Source organism: Ambystoma mexicanum, chromosome 8, assembly GCF_040938575.1.
Source record: "Ambystoma mexicanum isolate Mex_15411 chromosome 8, UKY_AmexF1_1, whole genome shotgun sequence".
Lineage (NCBI taxonomy): Eukaryota > Metazoa > Chordata > Amphibia > Caudata > Ambystomatidae > Ambystoma > Ambystoma mexicanum.
In genome coordinates this window covers 1035296367-1035323527 of record NC_090929.1, presented here as the reverse complement: position 1 = coordinate 1035323527, position 27161 = coordinate 1035296367, and the positions used below count along the sequence as shown (strand labels likewise).

The 27161-nt window shown below is 47.4% G+C and overlaps 1 protein-coding gene across 1 annotated transcript in view; it reads right to left on the bottom strand.

Moving 5' to 3' along the window:
- The window catches only part of LOC138473047 (leucine-rich melanocyte differentiation-associated protein-like), a 1341210-nt gene that overhangs the window by 1228799 nt on the left and 85250 nt on the right, over positions 1-27161 (bottom strand). The window contains exons 2-3 of the mRNA XM_069611536.1: positions 12955-13214; positions 5108-5242 (exon numbers count right to left, since the gene is read on the bottom strand). Coding sequence (XP_069467637.1) covers positions 5108-5242; positions 12955-13214 — 395 coding nt within the window. The remainder of the gene's footprint in view (positions 1-5107; positions 5243-12954; positions 13215-27161) is intronic.

Below are 27161 nucleotides of genomic sequence, written 5' to 3'. Positions count from 1 at the left end.
CATACCCTGTGCACAAAAACAACAAATGCGGAAGGTCCTCGCGCGGGTAGCCACAAACTGGGCAGCCCGCATGATTAGGAAAACCTTTCCAATTATAAGTGTTTCCCTGCAGCCGAAGAGAATCGAAACGTGCCCTCGCAATCAACCACCTATCTTTTTTGTAAGGACTTCATGTCAGATAAGGTTGAATTCCGGTGAGCCTGCTGATGCTAGAGTGAAGTTGGCCAGATTTCTGGCCATACTCTTTAAAAGAGTTCTTTTCCTTACTACAATTTCTCCCAGTGTAGCTTTACAAGCTACCCCCTCTCGCTTAGTTATTAGAGAGGCAGGTGGGAAGAGGGCACTTAGATTAGCCTCCCCCAAATTTCCCGAAACATAAGCTAGCCAAGGGATTTTTGTTCCAACCAGGTCTGCCCAACACTGTACGAATAAAAAAATGGCAAGGGGAGGCATGTTTGTTGGCCCACAACCGAACCCAGAAAAAAAGAGGTGCCATCGCCCACTGGTCCTCCCAAAACTCTGCCCCCAGTTCTCTGTGGATAGCTATTCCAGAGGCACTGGTCGGGAGCCCCAGCAGATTTTTTAAAAATGTGCTCTCTTTACCCTGGATTTCAGCCACATTCTGAAAGCCCCAAATGGCTGCACCATACATAGTGGTTGCCACGGTTTGTGCACCATAGATCTTCATGATCACATCTAGGGGCTGAGCCCTACATTTTGACATAAATCTGAAGATGCCGGCTATCTGTTTGCTCATCTTTACAGATTGCTTAGCCACATGGTCCCTGCCATTTAAGGCCTCTGAGAAACGTATTCCAAGATAGTCAAACACCTTGACTCTAGGTATCATTTCCCCTACACAAAGCATAGGTTTCATGGGCACTGGACATTTTCTTCCTACACAGGCCATTACTGCTGACTTCTTTGTATTGATTTTTAGGCCCAAATTATTCATAAATGAGTAGGCGTTAATCAGGACCTGTTAGGCCCTAGGTGTTCTTGCTAGTAGGACTGTGTCGTCTGCATAGGCCAATACTGGGAAGCCCCTTCCCCCCAATACCAGAAAGTCGGCCAATATGTCAATAAGGTCCCGTGAGAGGCCATTAATATAGAGGCAGAAACAAATGGGGGCCAAAACACAGCCCTGCCTTACACCACACCCCACCCGAAAGCAGGCCGTACTGTGCCCACCTGGCCCACTACGTACACAAGACTCATTATCGGTATGAAGATTGACCAATACCCGCAGAATCTCCCCAGGGCACCCTAAAGACCTAAGCACAGCCCAGAGCTTTGCTCTGTTCACTTTATCAAAGGCCGTGCTTAGGTCCATAAAAGTCAGATATACTGACTGGCCCTGACAAAAAACTGAGTTGGCCACTAAGATGTAGGGATTGAGGCCCTATTCTATTGTGCCCACTCCCAGGCGAAAACCAAATTGGATATCCGAGAGAATTGACTGTTCCCCGATCCAAGTTTCAAATACATATTTACATGTCTATTGAATAGGAAATAGCACGTTGTGCTTTTTTCAAAGCATCTTTTACGTATAGTTTATTTTTGCTTGTTTTCCCCCCTTTTGTGTAGAGGACCCTTGCCATGCATCATCCACATCGCTCCAGCCTTGACACCTCTAAAATTGAGGACCATTAGATTGGTTAAAAACAACACCTATTAAAAGCAGGAGAAATCCAGCATGAAGTGAAATATTCTTTTTCTTGACATCTAGTCAGAGGCATTGCTAGGGGGGGCTAAGTGGGCTATAGCCCTGGGTCTTTTGGTTGTAGCCCCGGATAGAAGCTCAGGGGTTACAACCAAAAATCTAGCTAGCCCTGAGCCCTGACAGTCCCGACATTAGCGTAGCCCCTGATCATTTCCAGACCTAGCAACACCCCTGCATCTAGTCATAGCAATGTGGTTGCTTCCTCAACTTGAAGGCGTTAAACTGGGCTGCAGTCTTCCTTACTGCTTAACCAGTTGGTGACACTGCTCTCTGTCCCATGTGTGCCCCATAAGTAGGCTATACCATGCTAGTGAATTGTCCTCATCTGGGCCTCACTCCAGTCCTCTAATGGACGCCCCAGGTTACATAGTCCTTTGTACAGTGTCATGTATTGTGTTAACGATACCCCAGCCAGGTACAAACTCTGTCCCCAGCTATCTCAGTTCAGCTCAGATAAGAAGGCTAGCGTTTTTCTGCCTCGAACAGAAGGAGCAATCGGCCACAGGACTAGCTGCAAGAGGGAAGTCTTCCCAGCCCAGTCCGGAGCTGATCTGTGCTTTTGCTACCATACCTTCTGAATACTAAAGCCCTCTTTCCATCTGTTCTCTAGAGAAGAGTACAACACTTCTAAAGGTTCTCAAACCATTTCTATTACTTCTAAAACAAACCAAGATGCATAACTCAATAAATCAACTTGTGCATCTAAAATATTTGAAGCAAAGCACAATGCCACAGGGCCTGAAACGCACACTGGTCAGTCAAGCAAACTCAACATCAACATTTAAAATGCACTGCAAAGAATACATGTAACCATGGCATGTAGGTGCATCTCAGAGCCCACAACTCCCATCCCAGGAGGGTTCTGTGGGTTAGAAGTCTATTTTTAATGTGTCTCACTTGGAATTTCCCCTTTTACCAAAAGCTCCACAGTCAGACTAATCCCCCAGCTTCCGGATTCAAAGTACCTCCTATTCTCATGAGGATAACGGTAAACAATATTGGTTGGAGCCGCCCGACACTTGTGCCTTTTTATTAGTAGAATGCCGAAGGCGAATTATCAGTAACAGCTCTGAGAGGATTTCTCACTGATTTCCCCTCCTCAGGGCCTCGCCGTCACAAGGTGCTTCCAAGCGAGTTGCTGTACATCTTTCTAAATATAAAATGGAGTGAACCTGGTTCCACGGCCGACTAATAATGGCTATCCAACTTATGTAAGCATTAATGCATGTATGATATGGTTAAGTTTCTTAGTGCATTGCTATGCTATATGGTTTCATGAATGAATGAATGCTAACTCAAAAACACACTTCTCTGTGTTTCTGAGACATTACTACTAAAACTCCATTGTTATATAGAGGTGCTTTCCACTACAAAGCTAATATAGGCCTCTAGGAGCCTCTTTGAACACTAAAGCGCTTTGAGTACACTGTTGCAGCGCTGAGCACTGCAGTTGCTGGTTGAAGTATTGCAGCCTGCACTGCCCTTAAACATGTATCACACTACTATCTTTGCTTACCCATACTTAAACATGATATCATATATCCTCAAAGGATAGAATATAGGAATCCATCTGCTTATCTCATTCAAGGCACTATATTCTACCTTCCCTTTTAAATCCAATGCTAAAATAATTCTTTTCAGAGGCAACATTCTGAAATGAGATGGTGTCCTTCCTATTCCTCTTACCCTGCAGGATGGGCAAGGATCCATGCCACAGTCTCTATTGGGTGGTGTTACTTGGGTGACCTGTTCAAACTACACCCCATACTTTTAACCGAAAGAGCCATCCTTGCTTTTTAACCCTTAACAGGCTCCCGTTACTTAAGCCTTCACTTGCTAAAGTAACATGTTGTGTTGCCAGTAGCTTCCACTACCCCCCCATCATATAGCTTTGCCATGCCCCCATAGCTCAGCTACTCGGTGGGTGTACATGGCCAGCCTTTAAGGACATGTCTATTCCTGGTAAACCGCCCGCACTCTGTGTTCTGCTCCTATCAGACAATGATGTTCCGCGCGACTGTAGAGCAAGGCAGGGAAGTCGAAATCTTTCAATTCCGTCCAGGACATCTCAAGAAGTCCTGCCCTTGACCATCCGCAAATTGAACCCTAATCCACAGCTCTGGCTCATCAATAAACACCACTCTTCCAGCTGTAATCAATGAACTACACTCACCGATAAGTGTTCTAGCTCCAGTTGTGCCAGCTGTACACTTTAGCAACACTCGGAAACCTGACATGACTGGGGGTGTTCATAAAAGTATCCAAAGGCATCACTGCGCGGTCCCTGGATGTCTAACTGGTGGTGGCAAGTCTTTCTTATCTGTTCATTTTTCTTTCATTGTGCATGTTACTCAGAAAAGGGGTTAAGGAGGAGTACATTTTAACGGATGAAAAAGAAAAGCAGGTAAGAGCAGGTCCTCCCCATCCCCCCATTTAGAAGAAAATGACCAAAAAATGTTAAGCGTGCAGAGTAAAAATAAAAAAGACAACTTAATATACATGAGCACCAATGAAAGAAAATGGATCACACAATGGTCAAGCCTATTAAAAGGCTTTACCTATTCTTCAGAATGAGTTATCACTCATACGAAATCAATGTGGAATCCTGAACTTACTGCCGGGACCCCAAAAGTGATTCACAGGGCACAACCACAAAAATGGAGATCCAATGAGGAATTACTAAGTTGTGTAAATGCACAACAGGGAGCTGCACAAAGGGAAAGACACTGCATTCATTCAGAGGCATTCTTGGTTTGGGGTCTCCACAGGCGTACATTGAGTTATGCTGGTTAATAGTCATAATGTAGAAAAAAAAATGTCGACTTACAAAAATGTAGAAAAAAAATGTAGAAAACAATAATGTCGAAAACCTATACATATAATGTAAAGAGTCCATTTTTAGAAAAAAAAATGTTGAAAAACAAATGTCAATTAGCACTATCAATAAATAAATAAACAATACGAGTATCATTTACTAGGTGGGTCCCCCCCCCCCAACTCCCCTCACCCAACACCCCCTGGCCACCCCCCCACCCCTCCACTACCCTCTCACCCCTCATACTCAACACATTTGAATTATATATATATATATTTTTTGTTTTTGAAAAATTCGAAAAAATGTAGAAAAAATTCGACATTATTGTTTTTCGACATTATTGTTTTCTAAAAATTTTTTTAGACATTTTGACTTTCTACATTATTGCTTTCTACATTATGACTGACCACCAGTTATATGCTGACTACCGGTGGGGTAGGTTTTCTCACATACATATTTATTTATTTAATTTTTAGAATGTTGCTCATAGGAACTCATGGACTCTGGGGGGAGACTGGCATCACACGAGTAAACACGGCACGGGAGGAGCGCGTGTCAAGGCCACCCACCTGTATCTCTGGTAGTCATCTTCGTCCTTGTCCAGGCTGACCAGCTCGTTGGGGCAGGCCTGGTTCCCCAGCAGGCTTAGGTACTTGAGATTAGGGGTCACTTCAGTCAAGTGCTGCAGCAGGTCCTCCAGGTCAGTTATGTGGCCCAAGGATGTGTGTTAAGGACTCCACCAGCATCAAGGTCAAAACAACAGAAGGCCCATTGCCAGCGACTGACTCTCCCATCCACGTCAGCCTGACCTCTCCGGGCATCGCTATGCCCAGATTCTTTGTCGAAAGGCCCCCAGGCCATGTCACTGGCATAGTTTGAAAGAAACCTTCATTTTTATTTAGTGACAATCTGTTTGCGCTTTCCCCTTGCTCCCCCCACGAGGCACTCCCGCACAAAAGAGAACAACTGTGACAACATGATGGATGCTGTGTGGTGAAACGGTTTAGCAATGGCTGAGGCCCCGGAGACATTTTCAGGCTGGAAACAAACAGAGGCTTTCAAAGCTTCATTCGTTGGCCCTTGATTCATTGCGGCCGGATGAGTCAGTCAAAGCGCGCTCTGCGACACCCCCCAGCCCACCACCCCCTCCGCCCCCCACCCGCCATCTTCCTCTTGCCTCCCAGACCCAAACCAAACAGCTATGCCTGACTAATTAGGGGCATGCTCGTGGATGACTTTACATGGCGTTATCTGTGCTCAGCTTCAACGTGGGAATTTTAGTGGAACCAACACTACAGGGGCGCAGCAGGATTTGTCTCTTGGGTTGTATACAGTGGCTTGAGAGAGCTTAAGCCCTCTCAAATTGAAGAAGATGAAGGCAATCTGCCCTGACGGTTAGGCTGGGGCACCAATGGGAGACTTGATCTACAGAAAGAGCCTGTCAAAATGCCCTCCTGTGAGAGCAGAGTGTGAAGCTTAAGGAATCATTAACAGTGAACAGCAACGGGCATACAGCGGCAGAGGTGAGCACCCTGCCCTGCCCATATCAATAGACCCCTCCTGGAGCAGCCAAAGACTTTGCTTTGCTAAGATTTTGGATGGCACACATCCTAGGATTAGTATTGCCTTGTGGAACTATCCTCTGAATTGGGGTGAACAGTGGAACAGTGGGCCAAAGGGGGGCATGGTAGATATCCAGCCTCCTGGTCTCAGCGGAAGGGGATAGGTTGACAGCAGAATGGATTAATGCTCCTACTGTAGCTATGTGCAAGACGCGGGCAACACATACAATTTCTGGTGAGATACTAACACGCGTGTGCTTGCTATGCTGGTCACCTCGAGAAGGTGCCCAGTGTGACTCCCAGCACACGTTACTTAGCAGCACTAACCGCTATGCTTCACACCCACCGCCCCCCCCCCCCCGCTCCTCCTCTCATTTTTGTTCAGGACAGTTGCGAGCAGTGAGGCAGCTTATTTATGATGGTTACCGAGGGCAGAGTAAAAATAAAAAAAGTCCCAAGGTCTGGGTTATCTAACAGCTACTGCGTATATTTTGGAACATTTTGAGTTACAGATTTGGGCCAAATTCCAATATGTATTGCTTATTATTTGGTTAAAATTCGGTTTGAAAGTAGTTGTGCAGAACTAAACTTTGTGGGTATGGACACACATTATTCGCATGAGAATTGTATTCATGAAATAAACTGTTTATAGCACTTATTGTTATGTAGAACATTTTCAAGCAAATTGTGTTAGGTGGGGAGACTTATTACTGCTTTGTACAACGTATGTTTGGGCTTCAGCATAATTGACCTAAAGACATTTGACCTAAAACATTTGATTACATTTCTTTGACATTTTTCTGTCACATTTAAATAAATATATACATGGGGGTGGGTAAGGGTATAGATTAGGTTGAGGGGGAGTGGGGGAGGGCAGGGGATGCGGGGCTCTCCGCCCTGCATTTTAGACCAAAAAAAGGTCAAATAAATTCGATCAAATGTGATTAGGTCAAATGTTTTAAGTGAAATAGACCCAAACCGCATTGCTTCATTAAATATCACACTAGCTGTAGTGTGCCGTGTCGCTATATAGTTTCAAACGATCACAACAGCCCACATCTTTCAATAGAGCCCAGCTGCCTCAGAGGCAAGGCCCCACACCAGAAGGCAAAACATTGGGCACTCTATCCCTGGGTCGGCGAGGCACCCTAATCCTCAACTGAAAGAATAAAGACCACTGAACCATATGCAAGGCGTACCAACCTCGAGACTAAACAGTGGGGCAAACGACCCGAAATGTAAGGCAATCTAACCATGGGATAAAAGCCCTGAGGCACACAGCCCCAGCAGTGAGGTACTCTAACCCTAAGAAAAAAATATGGCTTGCGCGGATAGAGAAACGGGGCATCTTAAAGCCAAGAAAAAAACCCCAATAACTTTCCTCGCCAAATAGGGAAACTCGTTCCATCGATCATTAGCCAAACACTCAAGTGCTCTGCCCTGGCGGAGCGACCTAACTCTGAAACATAATGCGGACACATTTCTACGTGGATGCATTTAACCTTTGAATGCAAACCCTGAAACGCCCAGCCCCAAAGAAGTGACGCTGACATTGCTGAATAGAAGCCCTCAGTTTACCTGGTCTCCAAGGAGAAGCACAGTAAACAATCAAATCACTGTGTTTCTCACCGATAAAGAGAAACATTCACCAAAACAAGGACACTCAGTCCTAGATCAGAAAAACTCAATAAGCCACACCAAAAATAGAAGAACATCCAGCACTTGGGCAAAAACACTAGTAAGAAATGTCTTTTCAGGGAGATACATACAACTCTAAGGCTTAAAGCCTGGCTGAAAAGGGGTCTAACCCACAGCTAAAACAGGAATACAGGCAGCCTTATTCCTGAAAGGTACGCTGATAAAGCCCAGACAAGGAGAGTACCAACCTAAAAGCTGAAAGGTTCCAGAAACCAGAATCAAAACAGAAAAGCAATGAGCCCTACAACTGAAATGCTCAGTAAGCCACAAACCAAAGCAGGATAAACAGCACTAGTGCACAAAAGCACTCACTCTGACATGAGCAAAAACAGGAAGACCGGCGGCAAGCCCTAAAAGGGCCACTAATAAACCCCAAACAGAGATAGGCCCACTCCTAGTGCTGAGAGGACTCCAAACAAGAACCAAAACAGTGTTACAATAAACCCTAAAATCGAAATGATCAATAAGCCACAACCAAAACTGGAGAACACCCAGCCCTAGAGCCGGAAAGCTCACTGACCTAGAGCCAAACAAGGAGAGACACAAATCCACAAATGAACAGCACTCTAGTCCATAGTCCAACCAACTCCTAGCACTAAAAAGCATCATATCAAGAATCCCATACAACAAGATGCCCAGGCTTAGTGCCTTAAAGCACTTTGACCCAGAACCAAAACATGGAGAGACTGCACTATAGCTGAAAAACAAACTAACCCAGAGCCCATGCAGAATGGCACCCAGGCATAGAGCCAAAACAGGCAGACACAAAGGCCTCTATCCCAGCCCCAACAGGGAGTGATCCAGTCGGAGTGCTGAAAGTCTCCTTAACTAACAGAAAACAAGAGTGGATCAACAAGCCATCACTAAAACCTGGTGACACCGAGCCCTGGAGCTGAAAAGCATGCAGCCAAAAAACAAAACAAGGAGAGGCTTAGGCCTGAGCGGCACTCTATGCTAACTCACATATAGAACCTATGGCTTTCCAAATGTTTTGGATTATTAATCCCTTGATCCCTCACCATTGAATATGTGGGCTCGGGCTGATAGTTGCAATACAAAAACATCTGGTGAGTCAAAGGTTGCTGTTGACGTAACTAACTGTAGAGAAAACAAGAACACGTTCAGAAATTCACCTAAACAAGAAACAGAACGAAGACAAACATCGCTGGACTGGGGCATAAAATAGGCTCGGGCACCAACAAAAATGTGTCCCACAGTCTGAAATGTTAATTGTTCCTTTCGTGACCAACTGCTTCATTAAGACCCAACGAGGAGTTTTTTGGTAAATACATTGTAATTATGCATTTTAAAGAATGCTTCTTTCAGCAATGCTGGTCAAAACTACTATCTAAACAGTGAAGTAACTTCTTAAATTGACCACTGCCAAAACCAGACAACATACACAAACTAATTTCCTCTGAAAGCACAGACATCCTTTTCATCACAGAAACCTGGTTCTCCGACGACTTCCGATTCCCCCCATCACTTATAACGGAACTAGCAGAGCAAGCAGGATCGCCATCCTCTATGAATCTCACTTATCCATCTCACACTCTGAGGCACAAGCCTGCAAAACAGACTGCAAATTCCTCCTAGTGACATTTCTCATCAACCCCTCGCTTACCCACAGCTTCCTACTCATCCACAGACCTCCCCCCCATCCCCAGCTACAACAGACACTTCATCAATATCCCAATTGACTCCTTAACAGCTATCCTGGTCTCCCACCCCTCCCTCACCTTGCTAGGAGATCTTAACATACGGTTCAATGTCTCAGACAACCCATGACACGATCACTCCTGGACAACCTGGAAGCCCTCAACATGAGTCAGCAGGGAACAGGTGCCACTCACACGGCAGGACATACTCTAGATGCAATTTTCAGCTCCACTAACCTTATCTCCATGCTTCTCACATGACCTCTTATATGGACGGACCATGCAGCCATTCCATTCTCGCTCCTGGCACCCATCTGGATCATCCACTCGAGTGCCGCCATGGAACAAGGTCATAGAAACCCTGACTTGGCTGACTCCCTGCTCGCCTCCCTTCCTAACCTACCAGTAGAGGGAGGTCTACCATCTATCAGTCACTTCGATCTACGGCCCTCCAACACCCTCCTACTTCTCACCCCCTCAAGATCAACCACCAATAGACAGGGTCCTCAACTAGATTGTTCACCCCTTCCCTCAAAACACTCAGCCACTCCCTTGAACGCAGAAGGCAGGCCGACCCATCTCCTCATAACAGAACAGCGTACGCCCATCAGACTCATGTCTACAAAGCCGAAATCCGAAAGGCCAAAAAAATCTTTTTACAGGAAGAGAATCTCTGATTAGAATCTCTAACGTCAGTAACAGTCACAAGGAACTCCACAAGATCATCTCAGAATTCATGGCCCCCTACCCACTCCCCCATTTGCGCCTCCCCCAAACACTCTGTGATGCCCTCTCGGACCATTTCTACAACACAGTGCTAGAAAGAGGCTGCATCATCGGCACCTAACTAGCATCACTCCCACCCCGATCACCTACACCACTGCATAACCATTCTACACATGACCCCTCTACCCCTCCCTCACTATCTTCTCCTCTTTCTCACCCATCTCTAGACCCGAATTCCTTAAGCTACTTGCCAGCAGCCGTCTGTCCAGATCCCCAATAGAACCATGCTCTACCACCCTCCTCAAAGAAATCTTTACCACATCCTGTGCCGGCGGCATCACAAGATCCATCCTTAACTCCTCCCTCGCATCAGGCATATTCCCAGCAGCATTCAAAACATCACACATCAAACCCCTCCTCAAAAAATGCTCAGTTGACCCCCTCCTTCCAGCCAACTACAGGCCCATTTCTAACACCTGCCAAACTCACTGACCGAACGCCTACTCCCAGCTTTGCCTTTTCACTAAATCCAATCACCTTCTCGACCCCACTCAGTCTGGCTTCAGACCCCTCTGTGAAACTGAATCATCCCAAGTCTCCATCTGGAATCACCTCAAAAGCACTGCAGACACAGAGGGCTGTGCCGGACTCATACTCGTTGCCCTCTCGGCAGCCTTCGACACCAGTGACCACAGCATTCTCTGACAGATTCCACTCTCTCAGCATAAGGGGCACAGCACTAAGGTGGACTGCTTCATTCCTCACCAACAGATACCAAATCACCCACCTCTCGCCCTATCACCTCTTCTCTTCAACCTCTACATGCCCTTATTTGATCCCGTAACCTCACATGATACAACTACGCAGATGACACCCAAATCATCTTTAAGATCCCAAAGTCGGACTCCACCCCCCACCCTGACCTCACATCCCGCTTCACAGACATCAATCATTGCATGACGGCCAACCAACTCGTCCTCAATGCAGGAAAAACAGAAATCATGATCTGTGGGAAGACAGCTCTCTTCCCCCAAACCCACCCCTTGGCCATGTTCCCTATGCCCCCTTGACCCGCTGCATCCATTGCAGTACAAAACCGTGAATGCACCATGGACACTGACCTGACACTCTCACACCACATTAACACTGTGTCTAAGTCTTGGTACCTACACCTCCCTACTCTCAGACGCATATTTCCTTACCTCTCCAAGCCAACTCCCTCTACCTGGACACCCGTGCTTATCAACGCAGAAGCTACAAAGGGTCCAGAACTCTGCAGCTAGGCTCCTCCTTGCCCTCAGCCCCAGAGGCCACATCACTCCAGCCCTCTGTATCCTCCACTGGCTCCCAATCACACGACGGGACAATTTTGAAGCCATGTACATCACCCACCGTGCCCTCCACAAGACAAGCCCAGAATACCTTCAACAGAATCTCACCTGTTACCAACCAAACAGAAACCTGCATTCAGCCACTGCAATCCTCCTTGTAATCCCACCCTTCAAATCAGCTAGAATAGGGGATCCTCTGTCTCCGTCCAAGCCCCCACTATCTGGAACTCAATTCCCCTTAGCATCTGAAGCACAGAGGATCACTTAGCCTTCCGAAAGACCATCAAGACATGGCTAGTCCCCCAGCACCCTGATGAACCCTGCCCTTCTCGGGTTAGTCGACCACTTTTCAGCTAAGCTGGGGCAGCAAAAAACTTCCATTTAATCACCAAATGGCGGTGAGAATAATCTCATCTCCATCAGACCACATGAGTAAATCCATGCCACATTGATGAAACCAAGCAGCCAGCCAGAACACATGGGTACATATCACACACCATGCTTATGGAAGATAGCCGAAGGCAAGGACACCCTCCCGCACGCATCTGCAATCATACGCCACTTTCAATGGCACACCACAGAACACCTCTGCCATTAGAATGCAGCTATCCCCCATCATATAAATTCAGCCTAGCTGGACACATAATGAGTCTACTACTCTCACATACCATCCTGTGGACTTCAGAGCATCCATCCACTTGCCAGCTCCATAAGGGTAGCTAGTAGGGACCTGGCCACCTCTGCCCAACTTCACATTGGCTAAAATGCACACATGCATTGTAAACTCCTCCGATCAATTTTTCCCACAACTTGGACTTCAGTCCACCGAGGGCATTCAACTACAGCGCTTTGAAGCCAAACCAATGGTATAAAGGCAGTGTACAAATGACATTACATTGGCCAAAAAACTGGCCTAATTTGTCCCCAAAAACTTTTCCACACTTGCATGTTGGACCTGCACTCCGAGCATTGCCCTGTAGGCCAGTCCGAGCCTGGAGACATCACCAGCTCTTGTGCGAAAAGACAGGGTAATACACACCCTAACAATGACACGTGCAGCCCTGGGTCTGCAAAGCACTTACTCCGCTGCTATTCTGACAGAGGTCTGTGCGATTTCTTTCTCCTGTGCTGCATCCCATCCACCACTAGAGGGCAGACTGATCCGGAATCCCGTTCTCTCTCTGGAAGCTGGACTTGGGAAACATAGCTCACACGTTTTCCTTTTTTTTTTTTTTAAACATACATGTTCGGAGTGAATAACTTAAATGAAAGGAGCAAGAGCACAGGCACAATACTGTTTTTTTTTTGACAGATCGCTCAATAAATTACACAGAAAGACTATCACAGGCGACCTTCTATGCCTTACAACCCCACACTGGTCACGCCCAGACCTGGCGCCTCGCGAGACCCGTGCCTGGCGCCTCGCGAGACCCGTGCAAAGGATATCTGGTTCTTGTTCAGCGTCAGGGTGTGCAAGCGTGGCAAGCTGGGCAGCCTCAGCTCGTTGCCCAGGAGATTGTTATCCAAGATCAGCTCCTCCAGGCCAGCAAATTCTTCCAGGCCTTGCAGCGCCCTGCAACGAGAGGAGAAAAGAGAGAAAGCATGTGAGTGAAGCTGCAATTGCAGGGAACCTCGCAAGAGTACGGGCACTGCTTCTGTGCTGCAGTTGCTTTGCAGCCTGTCCGATTTAGTGGGTGGACACTGGAGGGGGTAGGAGGGGTAGGGGGCTGACGGCAGGGGGGAATGGTGTTGGCAGGACCTCACATCCGTCACTCTCTGGCAGGGTGAAGGATGGGGTCACTTACTGAATGGCCAGGATTCAAAACAAAGGTCTACAGATAGAGAGGCCGGCAGGATGAATTTGTCAATGTCTTGTGCCTCCAGGCACCCAGCCTTGCCTGACCCTCACCCCACTTCCAAGATAAATAACGGTGTCACTGCTCACCTTCCCTCCCTGGCCACAAATTAAGGCCGCCATCCATCATCCCTGCCGAGAAAATATCACGGCCCTCTAACAATAATACAATAATAAGCATTGCACCCGGAGTCGGCCCTGCATCAGCTCTGGCAAGTGCAAGGAGGCCTATGGGTAGTGTGTAAGAGGAGGGGTGTGGTGGGGGGTTCTGTCTAACTGCGACCTGCTTGCATTGGCCACTTACACCTGCATGGCTTTGCGCCATAGACAAAGCCGTGGCCTTGCAAGTCAACGGGAAGGCCTCTGCCTGTACCAGCCAGCCTCCATGTTTAAATGAACAAGTCCTGTCAGTGTGCGGATCTCTTCCACCGGTTGAATGAACAATGGAGAATCCACATGTCGATTAACCAACCTCTTCTACACTCGGACCCTTGCACAGTTTGAGAGTGACCCACCATTGGCTTAGCTCTTTTCATCTACTTCCAATTCAGAGTGATGCCAACTTCTGTACCCGTAGTCCCAATTCATAGGAGTTGTTTGCAGAATTGTCAGGCTCGCGTCCCAAAAAAAATCAGCCAATGCACACCGATCTCACCAGGACTTCTAAGCATGAGATTATGTTATGCTATGTGTAAGGTTCCCGTAGCGCGCACTGTTGCCACCTGCGCGGTCTCTTGGAGCTCTGGCGGGTCTGTAATGCAAGGAGGGTGGCAGGGTATGTTAGTAGGACTGAGCGGGGGAAAAAGAGCAAGAGAGCTGTGATGTGCTGTTGGCAGCTTCAGCTTGGAGAAACCGGTCGGAGAACGTGGGTGTGTTTTGCGGTTGGTAGTCGCCATGTGGCGTTGGGTGAGATGTGTGTTTTTTTCGCATTCGTGGTGGGCGAGCGAACTGCCTGCGTTCTTCATAGCCTGAGAAAGGACAGTCGGGTCACTTGGGATCCAGATGTAAGTGGCTGAATTGTTCTCCCTCTGGTGTAATGGCCTCCCCCAGGCCCCTTCTTCCAGGAGTTCTGAACTTGGCCTTGAGTTCTCCTCAGTGTCCCTATTTCCCCTCCTGATTCTCAAATGATTCACATCACGTTTCCTTTTGAATCCTTCGTCTATTTACATCATCCTCAGACCCCTGAACTCTGTGTGAACTCTCTACTTTGCCAGCAGGTGCTAGTAATGGTAACGAGTCAGCAGTCCACCCTAGATTTACTGCATATATTAATCACTCAAAAATGACAGAAAAAGTGTCAAGCCCATTTTATATCCATATTTGGTCAGTTCAGAGTGCTAGTGCAGCCTTTCTGTGACAAAACGAAAAAGCAAAGCAAAGCAAACACCCACATCAAGCCACAGACATCTTGGGCGCTTTACGCTAAATGACCGTCAAAGGCAAGCAACTGCGATTAAGGCACACGCAGAATGTCCGCCTTTCAGCAAATCAATCATGTAAAAGAAGGTTATAATGTAGCATCACTAAGGTCATAGTATTACAAGGTGGATGTGCAGTCCTACACATTGGCAATCTACCATTATCCAAACCATAGTTAATGTTCCACTTTTGGCTCATAGGTGCCTACAAATCTGGTTGGAGGAACAAGTCAAAGAGGAAAACACTACACAGAGGTGCCAACTAGGAATGCATGGCGGGCCGCCCTGAAGCAGGAAATATAGCTAGTCCCATCTAAAAACGCCCTCCACATCGATGTGGCTGAAAATGGCGGGCGAAGCTGCCCAGATAAGTGGGTTGTCCATTTACCATGGACACCTTTGTGTATCTTTGATATTTCTCTGACTGGCGAAGAAAGCTCCATGCATGAACTGGGACAGCTCAGCAGCGTGTAGGAGCATGGTTCTGAAGACAGAATCCAACCCTGTGCCTTCCCCCGCCCTCGCCCTCTGCCATCCCGTACGTGGCGTATGAAAAAGGGGGAGGATGCACCTTGTGCCGCTAATCATTAGCACGCAGGAGAAGTCACCCCCTCCCTCTACCCCAACCAGTGAGAGGGCTTCCACTCTTTCCCTTGACTGGGGATACAGACATTACGGGTAGGGGGTAAATAAGCAAAGGGCAGGGGGGTTAACATCCGTAACATCCTTTCAGATTTGGCACGCACAACTACTGTCCCTGAGGAGGGCAGGATCCAAGTGTCACCGCTTAATTGCAGCACTGCTGACATCTCAATAGAGGAGGTAATGGCAGCTCCACTTCAGCCCCGCTCTTCCCACTGCTGGCTTTTTCCTCTGGATAAATGCAATTAGACAATGAATATGTGACAGGCTTCATTTTCTTCCTTCAGACACACTTAGAAATCCAATCTTCAACTAAAGGGTACACAAGACATTCCTTTTCAACCCTAGAGCTCTCTAACAGTAAGCGGCCTCTACTGCATGGCTGATGACATCATAGGGTCACATGTATTGGACTCCTCTTGCCATCAGGGTGTTATTACTCGAAATACAGGTTTGGTGGCATTCAACTACTACTAAGCAACCAGAGGGGGGCCACTAAAATGTGCTCATCTTTTTTTTTTTCAAACCCCCCTCCCACACTTATTGTTTTGCTATTGCCCACCGGCCCAAACCCTTATCTGCCCTTTCCCACCCCCCCCTAAAAAATTCGATGAGCACATTCGCTGGAATGTGCACGTTAAAATGCCTGGGGATGAGCAGGCAGGCGATGAAAGGACGTCGTACCCATATTTGTGTGTAAATAGTTGCAGCTCTATAATACAAAGCGAAACAATAGAGTTGAAGTGTGCCAGGTATGGTGGAAGCGCTTAAGCGTTTGTGTTTGAACAAAATCCTTCCTCAAAAAGCACCAGAACTGGCTGCAGCATCCTGGGGGAACAGGTGGGCACCCCTAACCCACATAGCAATACAATGAAAACAGTAAATGTTCCACAAACGAATGCGCTGCCAGCACACTAACGTTATGTATATGTAACATGAAACCTCCTAACACTCCTTCCATAATTATGTTCAAAGTCCATGATCCAACACCAGATTCATATGCCCAAATGGCAGAGTCGTATGCCAACACATGTTTCGACCTCTACAGGTCTTTTTCAAGGCAAAACTCTGTTTAAAAGTCTTACTGGTGACTGTCCTCTTGAAATTCTGTGCAAAGTTGACTTTTAGTTCTAGTCGGTGTCCTTTAGAATGAATGAATTATTCCTGGAGTTTGTCATACTGTGAAACAGCCTGCCTTAAAGTGGCATTACGTAATCAGTCTTTCATATGGAACCGTCCATCTCGTAATGAGTGCTCATAATACAAAGCATTACAGCTGCTCCGATGGCCAACGCAATGCCGCTATCTTGCACATACTGCCTACAGACAGAAAGATAACTGTTTCACAATCTGATAATTGCACGCAGGTAAGTAGTAGCCTGTTAGAGGACGGGCGATTCTAGGAGATTCTATTTGTAAGCATCGCTCTCACATTTACAAGAGAATACGTTGAAGGCACTGGGTCTGGAGAATGCGGTCCTCTTGGGAAGCTGCTGTTGTGAGCTGCACTATACCCTCTGGGCAGCGGATACAGGATATGGACTTCTTCGGGGGGGGTGAGGTGATTCTAGCATAACACATCATATACACATACCTCTCTTACAATGTAAGAGGGTTAAAGAGTCTTCAAACCAAATTTCTCTGTGTAGCACTTCGATGCAGGAGTGCCCTTGGAAGGAAGGTTGTCCTTTGATGGGTACACTGGAATCGTGGAAGAGAAGCAGCTGGAGGGTGGGCGGGCGCGGGGACAGCTAAGGGTTGGAACACATTATCTCTGCTAGACGGGTGCCCCCCAGAGACACCTAGCAATACCGGCGTTTATCATATCAGTCTGCTGCTAGTGAAGGATCCTACCACACAATGGATTGTGTTAGTTGTTCATTGCTGGACAGCTTCCAAATGGCTTCCAAATGGTCTAAGGATGCAGGATATATCCACAAATCAGCGTTCATTCCAGAACTCCATCATGGGGTGGCTACCAAATCATGGAGCAGGATGCGATTCCCCATGACTTACAAGGCTACACATTGCTCACAGGTGGAAGCTCGAAGGCCTACCGCAAACAGTGTCGTAGGGAGATATGACACAACCAACAGGACGCAAGCATGCTAGCCTTCACCTGCACAAGAGTATTGCATGTGTCAGAGGAAGTATCCACTTCTGAGATTTCTGGCTTTAGAAAGATGTCATGCTGTGTGGGGGAAACAAACCTTCATACATACTACAGACATTGGTGTGGTTTCTCAAATTGTACCATCACATCAAAATCTCTCATTGACATCCAAAACAGGCTTAACAGTGGATGTTGGACGCAGACTCAAACGCTGATGCTCAACGCCACCACCCATATCTTCTTTGGAAAGTCTGATCAGTTCAGAAAAAAAGAATGCACCCAAACCATGCGTTTTCTAAGACCCCGCCGTTTAATTGGTCCCTGTGCCTTACGGTCCATCCTGTGGTAAAGTGTGGGCAACCAGAGATGGTTTGTTTCACAGTGTGTGCCATACAAACCCCAGACAATGAAACATGCATGCAAACATACAATATCCATTTATTATAGAGCTGGAATTATTTACACAGAGATATGATTATGTTGTCCAGTGCTAGTTACTTCTAGTCCAAAGAGGCTACCCTCTGTATGCTTGTTGAATGCCACTGAAACAATATTTCCCATGTCTGGGGAAGAAAGCCCTTCAACTACACAAGTATGTCATAAGGCGCAAAGGTATAGCCCCCGAATGATCATCTATTTAAGGTACCGCATGGCATCGGGCAGCCTGAAGCAACAAGCATGGCCTCTTCAAGGTTACCCGGGGGAACAGGGCAGAGCAGCAGTCTCACACACCCTACTCCATTTAATGATTTCACAGTACATGTGGGAAACTAGCATCAAGCCACCACCTATTCAAGGATAACACAAGGTAGTCTACTGTATAATCATGACCTTTTCAGGAAAACCACAAGGCATCTGGTAACCTAACATAACATACTATGACAGGTGCGTTTATACATATATGCCCAATTCAATTAGGGAGATACTTGAAGTCCTGGGTTTACAATGGGGAAACCCTGGACTATTTGCCCTAGAATGAAAAGCTAAAACCAGGCATTGACTAGCATCTCCAAAATGAACTGGGGCATGTGGGTTTATAGAGCACACATTCACCAAGATTGGGTATATTGGCACTGGTAACAGATGTTTGTTGTCCAACTTAATGGTACACATTTTATCGATCTCCAAAGGATGGAAGGGTGAGTGGACATCTAGGCATCACCTATTCAGCAAAGACATGTGCAGAGAGCAGGCCTCCCAGTAAGCTGAACAATCACAACACACAAATATTTACAGCTGTTATGGAGCAAGTCTAGCACTCCAACCATCACCTGCCTATTGCGGGGTAGCACATTGTATGGTGTAATCAGCATTCCAACCATGGCCTCTTCAAGGGTACCACACAGAAAGAGCATAGCATAGCAAGAAAACTAAGCCCACCCGTTGATTTTTCATTTTTTTCTGTTTATGCAATAAGGAACACCAAATTTTTAGATACGGATAACATTGCGGATGAGCTGTGATTCAAGCCAGTTTGTCGATTTGATGTGTGGGGAGCGTGTGCCACCAGATTTGTGGAGCTTAGCCGCCAGGCATGCTGGAGTGCTACTTTTGACTGCTTTGTAGATGATACAAGCAATCTTGATCCGTATCCAGGCTTGGAGTGGAGTGGAAGCCAATGTAGTTCAGGACTGCGGGTCCTCTCTTTCTGGACATGTTGTGATTCAAGGTGGTTTGTCGATGAACTGCGCGAGGGGCCATGTGCCACCAGATATCTTGTCATGCACCCACCCTCTGGAACTCGGTCCTTGTGTAGTCTCAGAATGCCCCCACAATTCTCCAATTTCGCAAATATCTCAAAACATGGCTCTTTCATAAATACCTGACCAAGGACTAATTCCAACGGACGCATATACCGGCACATAGACCTCACAGTACTGCGCTACTGTTAAAATATGCCAGCCCAAACGCTGGCCACCCACACACTGTACAGTACTCGGTTGCTCTCGAGCTAGGTCCATGCTTTAAATTTGCTAAAGCCCAGTCAACGAGGCCGACCATAGCCGCATATGCTCACTGTCTCACCATATTGAGGTTTAGACAGGTTACAGCTAGCGGTTCGAGCTTCCCGGTTATTGTGGCGAAAGGCTGGAGCAATTTACCTGCAGCCCTGAGATCAGGGCAATCATACTGGTCCTTCTGCAAACTTCTGAAAACCTGGCTCTTGACCTAGTAAACCAGGCGAAGGTACTGCTTTGACTATATAGGAGTGCCCACTATGCCACATGTACAGCGACCGGTGCCTTGATGCCTATGGGTTTAGTGAACTTTACAAATATAAAAATAAACAAACAATAAAAAAATATCCTCCATTTTTCCAATATTAAAGATGGGATTTGGATTAATGCAAAATCATTTCCTTTGTATGTCGCACCCAAACCTACTATAAAAATCAGTATTGTTCAATTTTCTTCAGGAACAAACACCTATCATATGAATCTGGGCAGAACCCATTTTCTGCATTCCATAAGCAGCAAACATACTGAGTGCATCTGCTTATTTTTTAGCACAGAAAAACGTTAGATAATCTGGACCCAGGTGTACTCTGCATAATACAGGCCTCGCCCCCTCTTAATGAAAAGGCACAGAGCAAGACCGCCAAGGCAGCCACAAACGGTACCCGAAAGCCCAGGGATCCGAGGGGAGATGGCTGCAAGGAAAGGGTCTTCATTTCCGAAGGCACCACTGGGCCCTGGAAGGGCGTGCCACGGGGACAAGCGGGCAAAATTGGGCATGAAATCTCGCTGCACCTGTCTGTTTTTCTGATCATTTTCTTTGTCGTGCGCGATGGATTATTATTAGCAGCTCACTTAAAAGGCAGTCGAGGAACACAGGGGACTGCTTATTAATTGTTGTTTTCATGTCATCAGCTTGGTGAGCACTTGGTGATTTAATCAGCTAAATTTGCAGCCGAGGGATGAGGCTGCAGCAGAGGGAGGGCGGGCAAGACAATTAGAAGAACTGTAGGTTTGCAGATGTTGTATTCTAACCAGTGGACTCATCTGCCACTGTCTTTCTATTTCATTCGCATCTCCAGACGATAACCCATTCTGAAGGCTGCAGAGACACCTTGGTGAGGGAACCTCTGGGCTTCTCTGATGAGTTCATATTAGATCCTTTGACACAATACCATGTGGCATCTTTTACAGGAGAGGCTGCTTAGCCTGCGAAATGTTCGCACCACTAAGAAAGAATTGAACAGCAAAGAGCTGCAGCCGGGTTCGACATTGAGGAGGGCTGGGAGCTATTTCGCCCCTGCTTGTAGCCCAGAAGAGCCTGGTTAGCTTGACACCAACAGCTACAAGAAGCTACGTTTGGCTCCCCAGGTTAACTGATGCCAAACAAACGCACCTATGTGAATTTAACTGTGTGTGTTTGGTCCAATCTATAAATACACATAAGGACACATCTCTACGACATTTATTTAAAAGTATACAGAATCATAAATACTGAACAGAATGATAGGTTTCTATCTCATGTGGAAGTTTGATTTGCGGAACACTGTGCACTAGTAGCTCCTCGTTCCCCAGAGGTAGCTCCAGGTCACGATTTAATGCTGGATACCCAGGAGCTGCTTTTAGCTCCTGCTTATCCAGCCTTCATGTCTTGCCCCGAGCTGGTCTTGTGTACAGAAAGCGCCGTGAGCGCCAGATCTCAGTTTCTCGCAGACTGGCAGCCACGCTAATGATGAACCGAAAGGGGCAGGGACATTTTCATTTCAAGGCCCTTGCAAGCCACCTTCCCACGCAGTATGCGCCATCCAAACCTTGTTCCAGTTCATGCTGTCTTTAACAGCAGTGGACAGGCCCACTTCCGTGTTGCGCAGCAGTGTTGGACAGGTCCATAACGGTTCAGGCGCATGAATTTACTGATGCCATCTTTGTACGCTTGTTGGACTGTAGGCCATCCTGTTGGCTGTCATCCCGAGTGGTAATGTTGTATCTGACATGCAATGCACCCTTGGCCCTGATAGGAGGCAGACATTTTGTCCCGTAAAGTGACTTCTGGTTGAAGTTTTTTTTTTTTTTTTCCAAATTGCCAACAGGCCTAAAGAGAAACGATCAGCACTGCTCCACACTCTCCATGGCTTGACAGAAACCGGACTGTCCATGCACTGGATGACCTCTAATCACATGCAGGCTGTATTGAAGCTTGCATATGCTTCTTAGCGCTTTGAGGTTAGGCGCTTGGTTGTAAAAAAAATGTGGACACTTGCATACAGGGAAAGAAAAAACCGCAATGAGAGCGGGGTTTGAATCTCTCACTGTAAATTGGCATTTTATTGTATTTATTATATGTGTTTGCTTTTATCCACTGATTGATAAGTGCAGTAGTACAAAAGCACAAATCTTCCCAATCCCAATCTTCAAAAGGTGACCAGGCACTTTCTCAGATCGATGGCCTTCCAAAGGGTCCTTACGCCAGAACCAAAGCAAAACCTGCCTGTATTTTCCTCAGGAGAAGCTGCAAACATAGTGCTTCAATCTACTGCTGTGGGCTTCAAGGGCTTTGGGATGGCGCTGCTGATTAAGAGGTGAGCCTGTAAGCTGTGCCTCACCAGAGGGATAGCGCTGCTGTCTGAGGTCTCAGCAGCTAAAGGCCAAGACCCCCTGAGAAATAGCCTTGCTGGCCGAGGTCTGCTTCTATGAGGTCTCTGCAACTTGAGCTGTGCCATTGCAGTCACTGGTCTAAACCTACGAGATGTGTGTAACTCAAGGAATAGCTCGGTCCAAGGCCCACAGCTGTGTGATGTGTGTAACCTGAGATTGTTCTCCTGAGACCTGCATGTTTAAAATATGTGAATCCCGAGAGATAGTTCTATGCCCCGATCCTGGCAATGTACCACCGAGCCGGCCCCCTCCTTCCAAGGCCCACGGGAACAAGGCTGGAGCCTGTTCTCTGCCTGTTAACTGCCGACTCTGCCGTCTGCCAGACCCCCTGGTCCACCGCATTCACCGGCCAAGGTAACACTGTGCCTGCTATATCAACGCTCGGCCGAGCCCACAACCTACCTGCAATTACACTTGCATTTGCATTGTGTTGTGCCCTATGGTCGCCCCAGACCTCATTTGCATTGTGTTGTGCGCCTCCTGACCTCATTTGCATTGTGTTGTGCCCTATGGTCGCCCCAGACCTCATTTGCATTGTGTTGTGCGCCTCCTGACCTCATTTGCATTGTGTTGTGCCCTATGGTCGCCCCAGACCTCATTTGCATTGTGTTGTGCGCCTCCTGACCTCATTTGCATTGTGTTGTGCCCTATGGTCGCCCCAGACCTCATTTGCATTGTGTTGTGCACCTCCTGACCTCATTTGCATTGTGTTGTACCCTATGGTCGCCCCAGACCTCATTTGCATTGTGTTGTGCCCTATGGTCACCCCAGACCTCATTTGCATTGTGTTGTGCCCTATGGTCGCCCCAGACCTCATTTGCATTGTGTTGTGCCCTATGGTCGCCCCAGACCTCATTTGCATTGTGTTGTGCCCTATGGTCGCCCCAGACCTCATTTGCATTGGTCACCCCAGACCTCATTTGCATTGTGTTGTGCCCTATGGTCGCCCCAGACCTCATTTGCATTGTGTTGTGCCCTATGGTCACCCCAGACCTCATTTGCATTGTGTTGTGCCCTATGGTCACCCCAGACCTCATTTACATTGTGTTGTGCGCCTCCTGACCTCATTTGCATTGTGTTGTGCCCTATGGTCACCCCAGACCTCATTTGCATTGTGTTGTGCCCTATGGTCGCCCCAGACCTCATTTGCATTGTGTTGTGCGCCTCCTGACCTCATTTGCATTGTGTTGTGCCCTATGGTCGCCCCAGACCTCATTTGCATTGTGTTGTGCGCCTCCTGACCTCATTTGCATTGTGTTGTGCGCCTCCTGACCTCATTTGCATTGTGTTGTGCCCTATGGTCGCCCCAGACCTCATTTGCATTGTGCTGTGCCCGATGGTCGCCCCAGACCTCATTTGCATTGTGTTGTGCCCTATGGTCGCCCCAGACCTCATTTGCATTGTGTTGTGCCCTATGGTCGCCCCAGACCTCATTTGCATTGTGTTGTGCCCTATGGTCGCCCCAGACCTCATTTGCATTGTGTTGTGCCCTATGGTCGCCCCAGACCTCATTTGCATTGGTCACCCCAGACCTCATTTGCATTGTGTTGTGCCCTATGGTCGCCCCAGACCTCATTTGCATTGTGTTGTGCCCTATGGTCGCCCCAGACCTCATTTGCATTGTGTTGTGCCCTATGGACACCCCAGACCTCATTTGCATTGTGTTGTGCCCTATGGTCACCCCAGACCTCATTTACATTGTGTTGTGCGCCTCCTGACCTCATTTGCATTGTGTTGTGCCCTATGGTCACCCCAGACCTCATTTGCATTGTGTTGTGCCCTATGGTCGCCCCAGACCTCATTTGCATTGTGTTGTGCGCCTCCTGACCTCATTTGCATTGTGTTGTGCCCTATGGTCGCCCCAGACCTCATTTGCATTGTGTTGTGCGCCTCCTGACCTCATTTGCATTGTGTTGTGCCCTATGGTCGCCCCAGACCTCATTTGCATTGTGTTGTGCCCTATGGTCGCCCCAGACCTCATTTGCATTGTGTTGTGCCCTATGGTCGCCCCAGACCTCATTTGCATTGTGTTGTGCCCGATGGTCGCCCCAGACCTCATTTGCATTGTGTTGTGCCCTATGGTTGCCCCAGACCTCATTTGCATTGTGTTGTGCCCTATGGTCACCCCAGACCTCATTTGCATTGTGTTGTGCCCTATGGTCACCCCAGACCTCATTTACATTGTGTTGTGCCCCACCTATATCACCAATGCCCCCTACCCGCCACTCCTCTGTACATCACCCTAGCCCCAGCATGCTACTTTGCCTGACTGCGATCATGTTCCCCTTCTGTGTCATGCAAAGCAACATACCATGGACTAGCAAATAGTTACTTAGCCTATAACAATGGTCTAGTCAGACCTGCCTGCCCAAGACATCACCCGATCACCTGCCCCACACCATTCCTGCCCACCACACCAGCCTTGCTCCCGGAACCTAAATCCGCCCATCCTACCCATAGCCATGCACACTCTCCGGATGTCCCAGCTAATACGCACTCAGCTGTCTACAAGCGGAACCCCATCAACACGAGAGCATCATGCCCCACTCTCGACTACAGCACCTCCACAATGGCTAACCCAACTATCTCTCGAACCACTACCTTCATCCCTTCCGATCGGAACATTAGACTTGGCGCCAGAACCCACCACAGATCTAGCAAAGGCCCAGCTAAATCACCTAATAAGACCAACCCTCACACTGTAACACCTATCAACACTATCCCTCCCATTCCTAAAGGAGCTCTCCTAAATGTCAGATCATTAGTCGCCCATTCCATAGAAGTCGCAGACATTATTCTAACAAACAACCTGGACTTCCTTGCTGTAACCGAAACCTGGCTGCACGATGCTGCAGGACCATCTCTTACTCTAGCCATACCTGATAACTACACCATCCTTAGAGCAGATAGACCGAACGCTCGAGGAGGCGGTGTAGCCATTATTTTTAAGTCCACGCTTGACATCAGACTAGCCTCCTCTCCTCCACTTAAATCCTGTGAGCATCTCACAGTCAAATTACAAACTTCCCCTAAAAGTACTATCACGCTGCATCTAATTTACCGACCCCCGGGCCCACCTGGCTCTTTTGAGGAAGACATCACCTCACTAGTTGCTGAAAGCTCCAAACCATCAGCACAAATGATTATACTTGGAGACTTTAATCTTGGGTTTAACGACCCTCTCGACACCCCAGCCATCGCCCTGGCCTTGGCATTAGAGGAGCATGGCCTCCAACAACTCTGCTCCAAACCCACCCACTCGAAGGGCAGAATCCTTGACTGGATAACTGCCCTTAACTGCAACATCACTGTGAAAGATCCCACACAACTTATCTGGACTGACCATTACCTCCTCCCATTTGACATTCATACCAGCAATTTAGTGCATAAAAGGCCCATTATTGCACCTGCCTGCCTAACCAGGAAAAAGAGCAACATCACAGCGGAAGCCTTAATACCTTTGGTGATCCCTACTTTGAACGCACTACCTGCTACTACGGACTTGAACCAATTGGTCAACGTCTACAACGATTCCATGGCCAAAGCCATCGACATCATTGCCCCACTGAAACTGCGTAAAGGGAAACCTAAAGCGCACCTGAACACATGGTACACCCCGGAGCTCAAAACTCTCCGTCAACAAAAAAATAAACTCGAAGCACTATGGAAATCAGTGCCCTCTGTAAATAACAGAACTAATCTCACCAACATTTCCACTCTCTACAAAAATGAGATTACACGTGCCAAGAAAGAATCTCTCAACACTAGGATCTCCCAGGCAAGCTCCAGTACAAAGGAGCTTTTTAACATACTAAAGGAATTAGAAAACCCCATCACTCCCACTGACTCTTGCACTAAGGATAAACCGTGGTGCACAGGGATCCAGAATGCCCTAGCTAACAAAATCTCAGGGCTCCAAACCAAAATTAACAACAAACGACAACAACTCACTCTTGATCCCACCTCCAGTCCCATTCCTCCTCCGCTTACTGCCACTAGCTCAGGCTTCACCTTCAAAAAGGTATCCATATCGGAGGTTCAGAAAATTATAGCATCCTTGAAACCGTCGAACTGCAAGGGGGACAGCTGCCCCGCACAGATCATAAAAGATGCAGCTAGGGATCTCTCCCCATTCATCACTAAACTAATAAACCTGTCTTTCGCCAATAACCTGGTCCCCAGCAATCTGAAACAATCCTGGGTCCTACCTCTACTAAAAAAAACTACTTTCGACCCTGACATTCCCACGAATTATAGACCCATTACCACCGTCCCATTCTTACTAAAAATTTTGGATAGAGTGGCCTATTTACAAATCCAGGACTACCTTGAGGCAAATCATTTACTAGGAACTCGCCAATCTGGCTTTCGACCACAACACGGGACAGAAACGGCCCTTGTTGATCTCAAGTGCCAGATAGACGAACTCAAAGACAAAGGTAAGGCTGCCATCCTTCTTCTCCTCGACCTTTCCGCTGCCTTTGACTTGGTCGACCATAAAATCCTGTGCAACCATTTGTCTTTGGCAGCACACTTCTCCCACTCTGCGGTCACATGGATCCAATCTTTCCTGGACAATAGGACCATGCGGGTCTTCTCTCCCCTTGCAGCGGCTGACCCCATCCCCATCACCTGCGGTGTCCCACAAGGATCCTGTGTCTCACCCACCCTATACAATATATTCACAAAGCCACTATTCGATAAGCTGGACAATCTGGGTGTCACCTACACGAACTACGCAGATGACACCCAGATACTCCTCACTTTATCAGGTAATTACAACGTGGACGCCAAATGGATCAATTAAGTCTTTTCCATCATTCAGGCATGGATGGCCACACATGGCCTGTGCCTGAATGATGATAAGACCGAACTGCTCCTTGTCGGCTCACCTAACACCATCCGAAAACTCTGTCCCGGCTACACTAGCTTTACTATTGACGGTAACACCATACCCATCGCCAAGAGCGTAAAAACCCTCGGTTTCTACCTAGACACGAATACCAATCT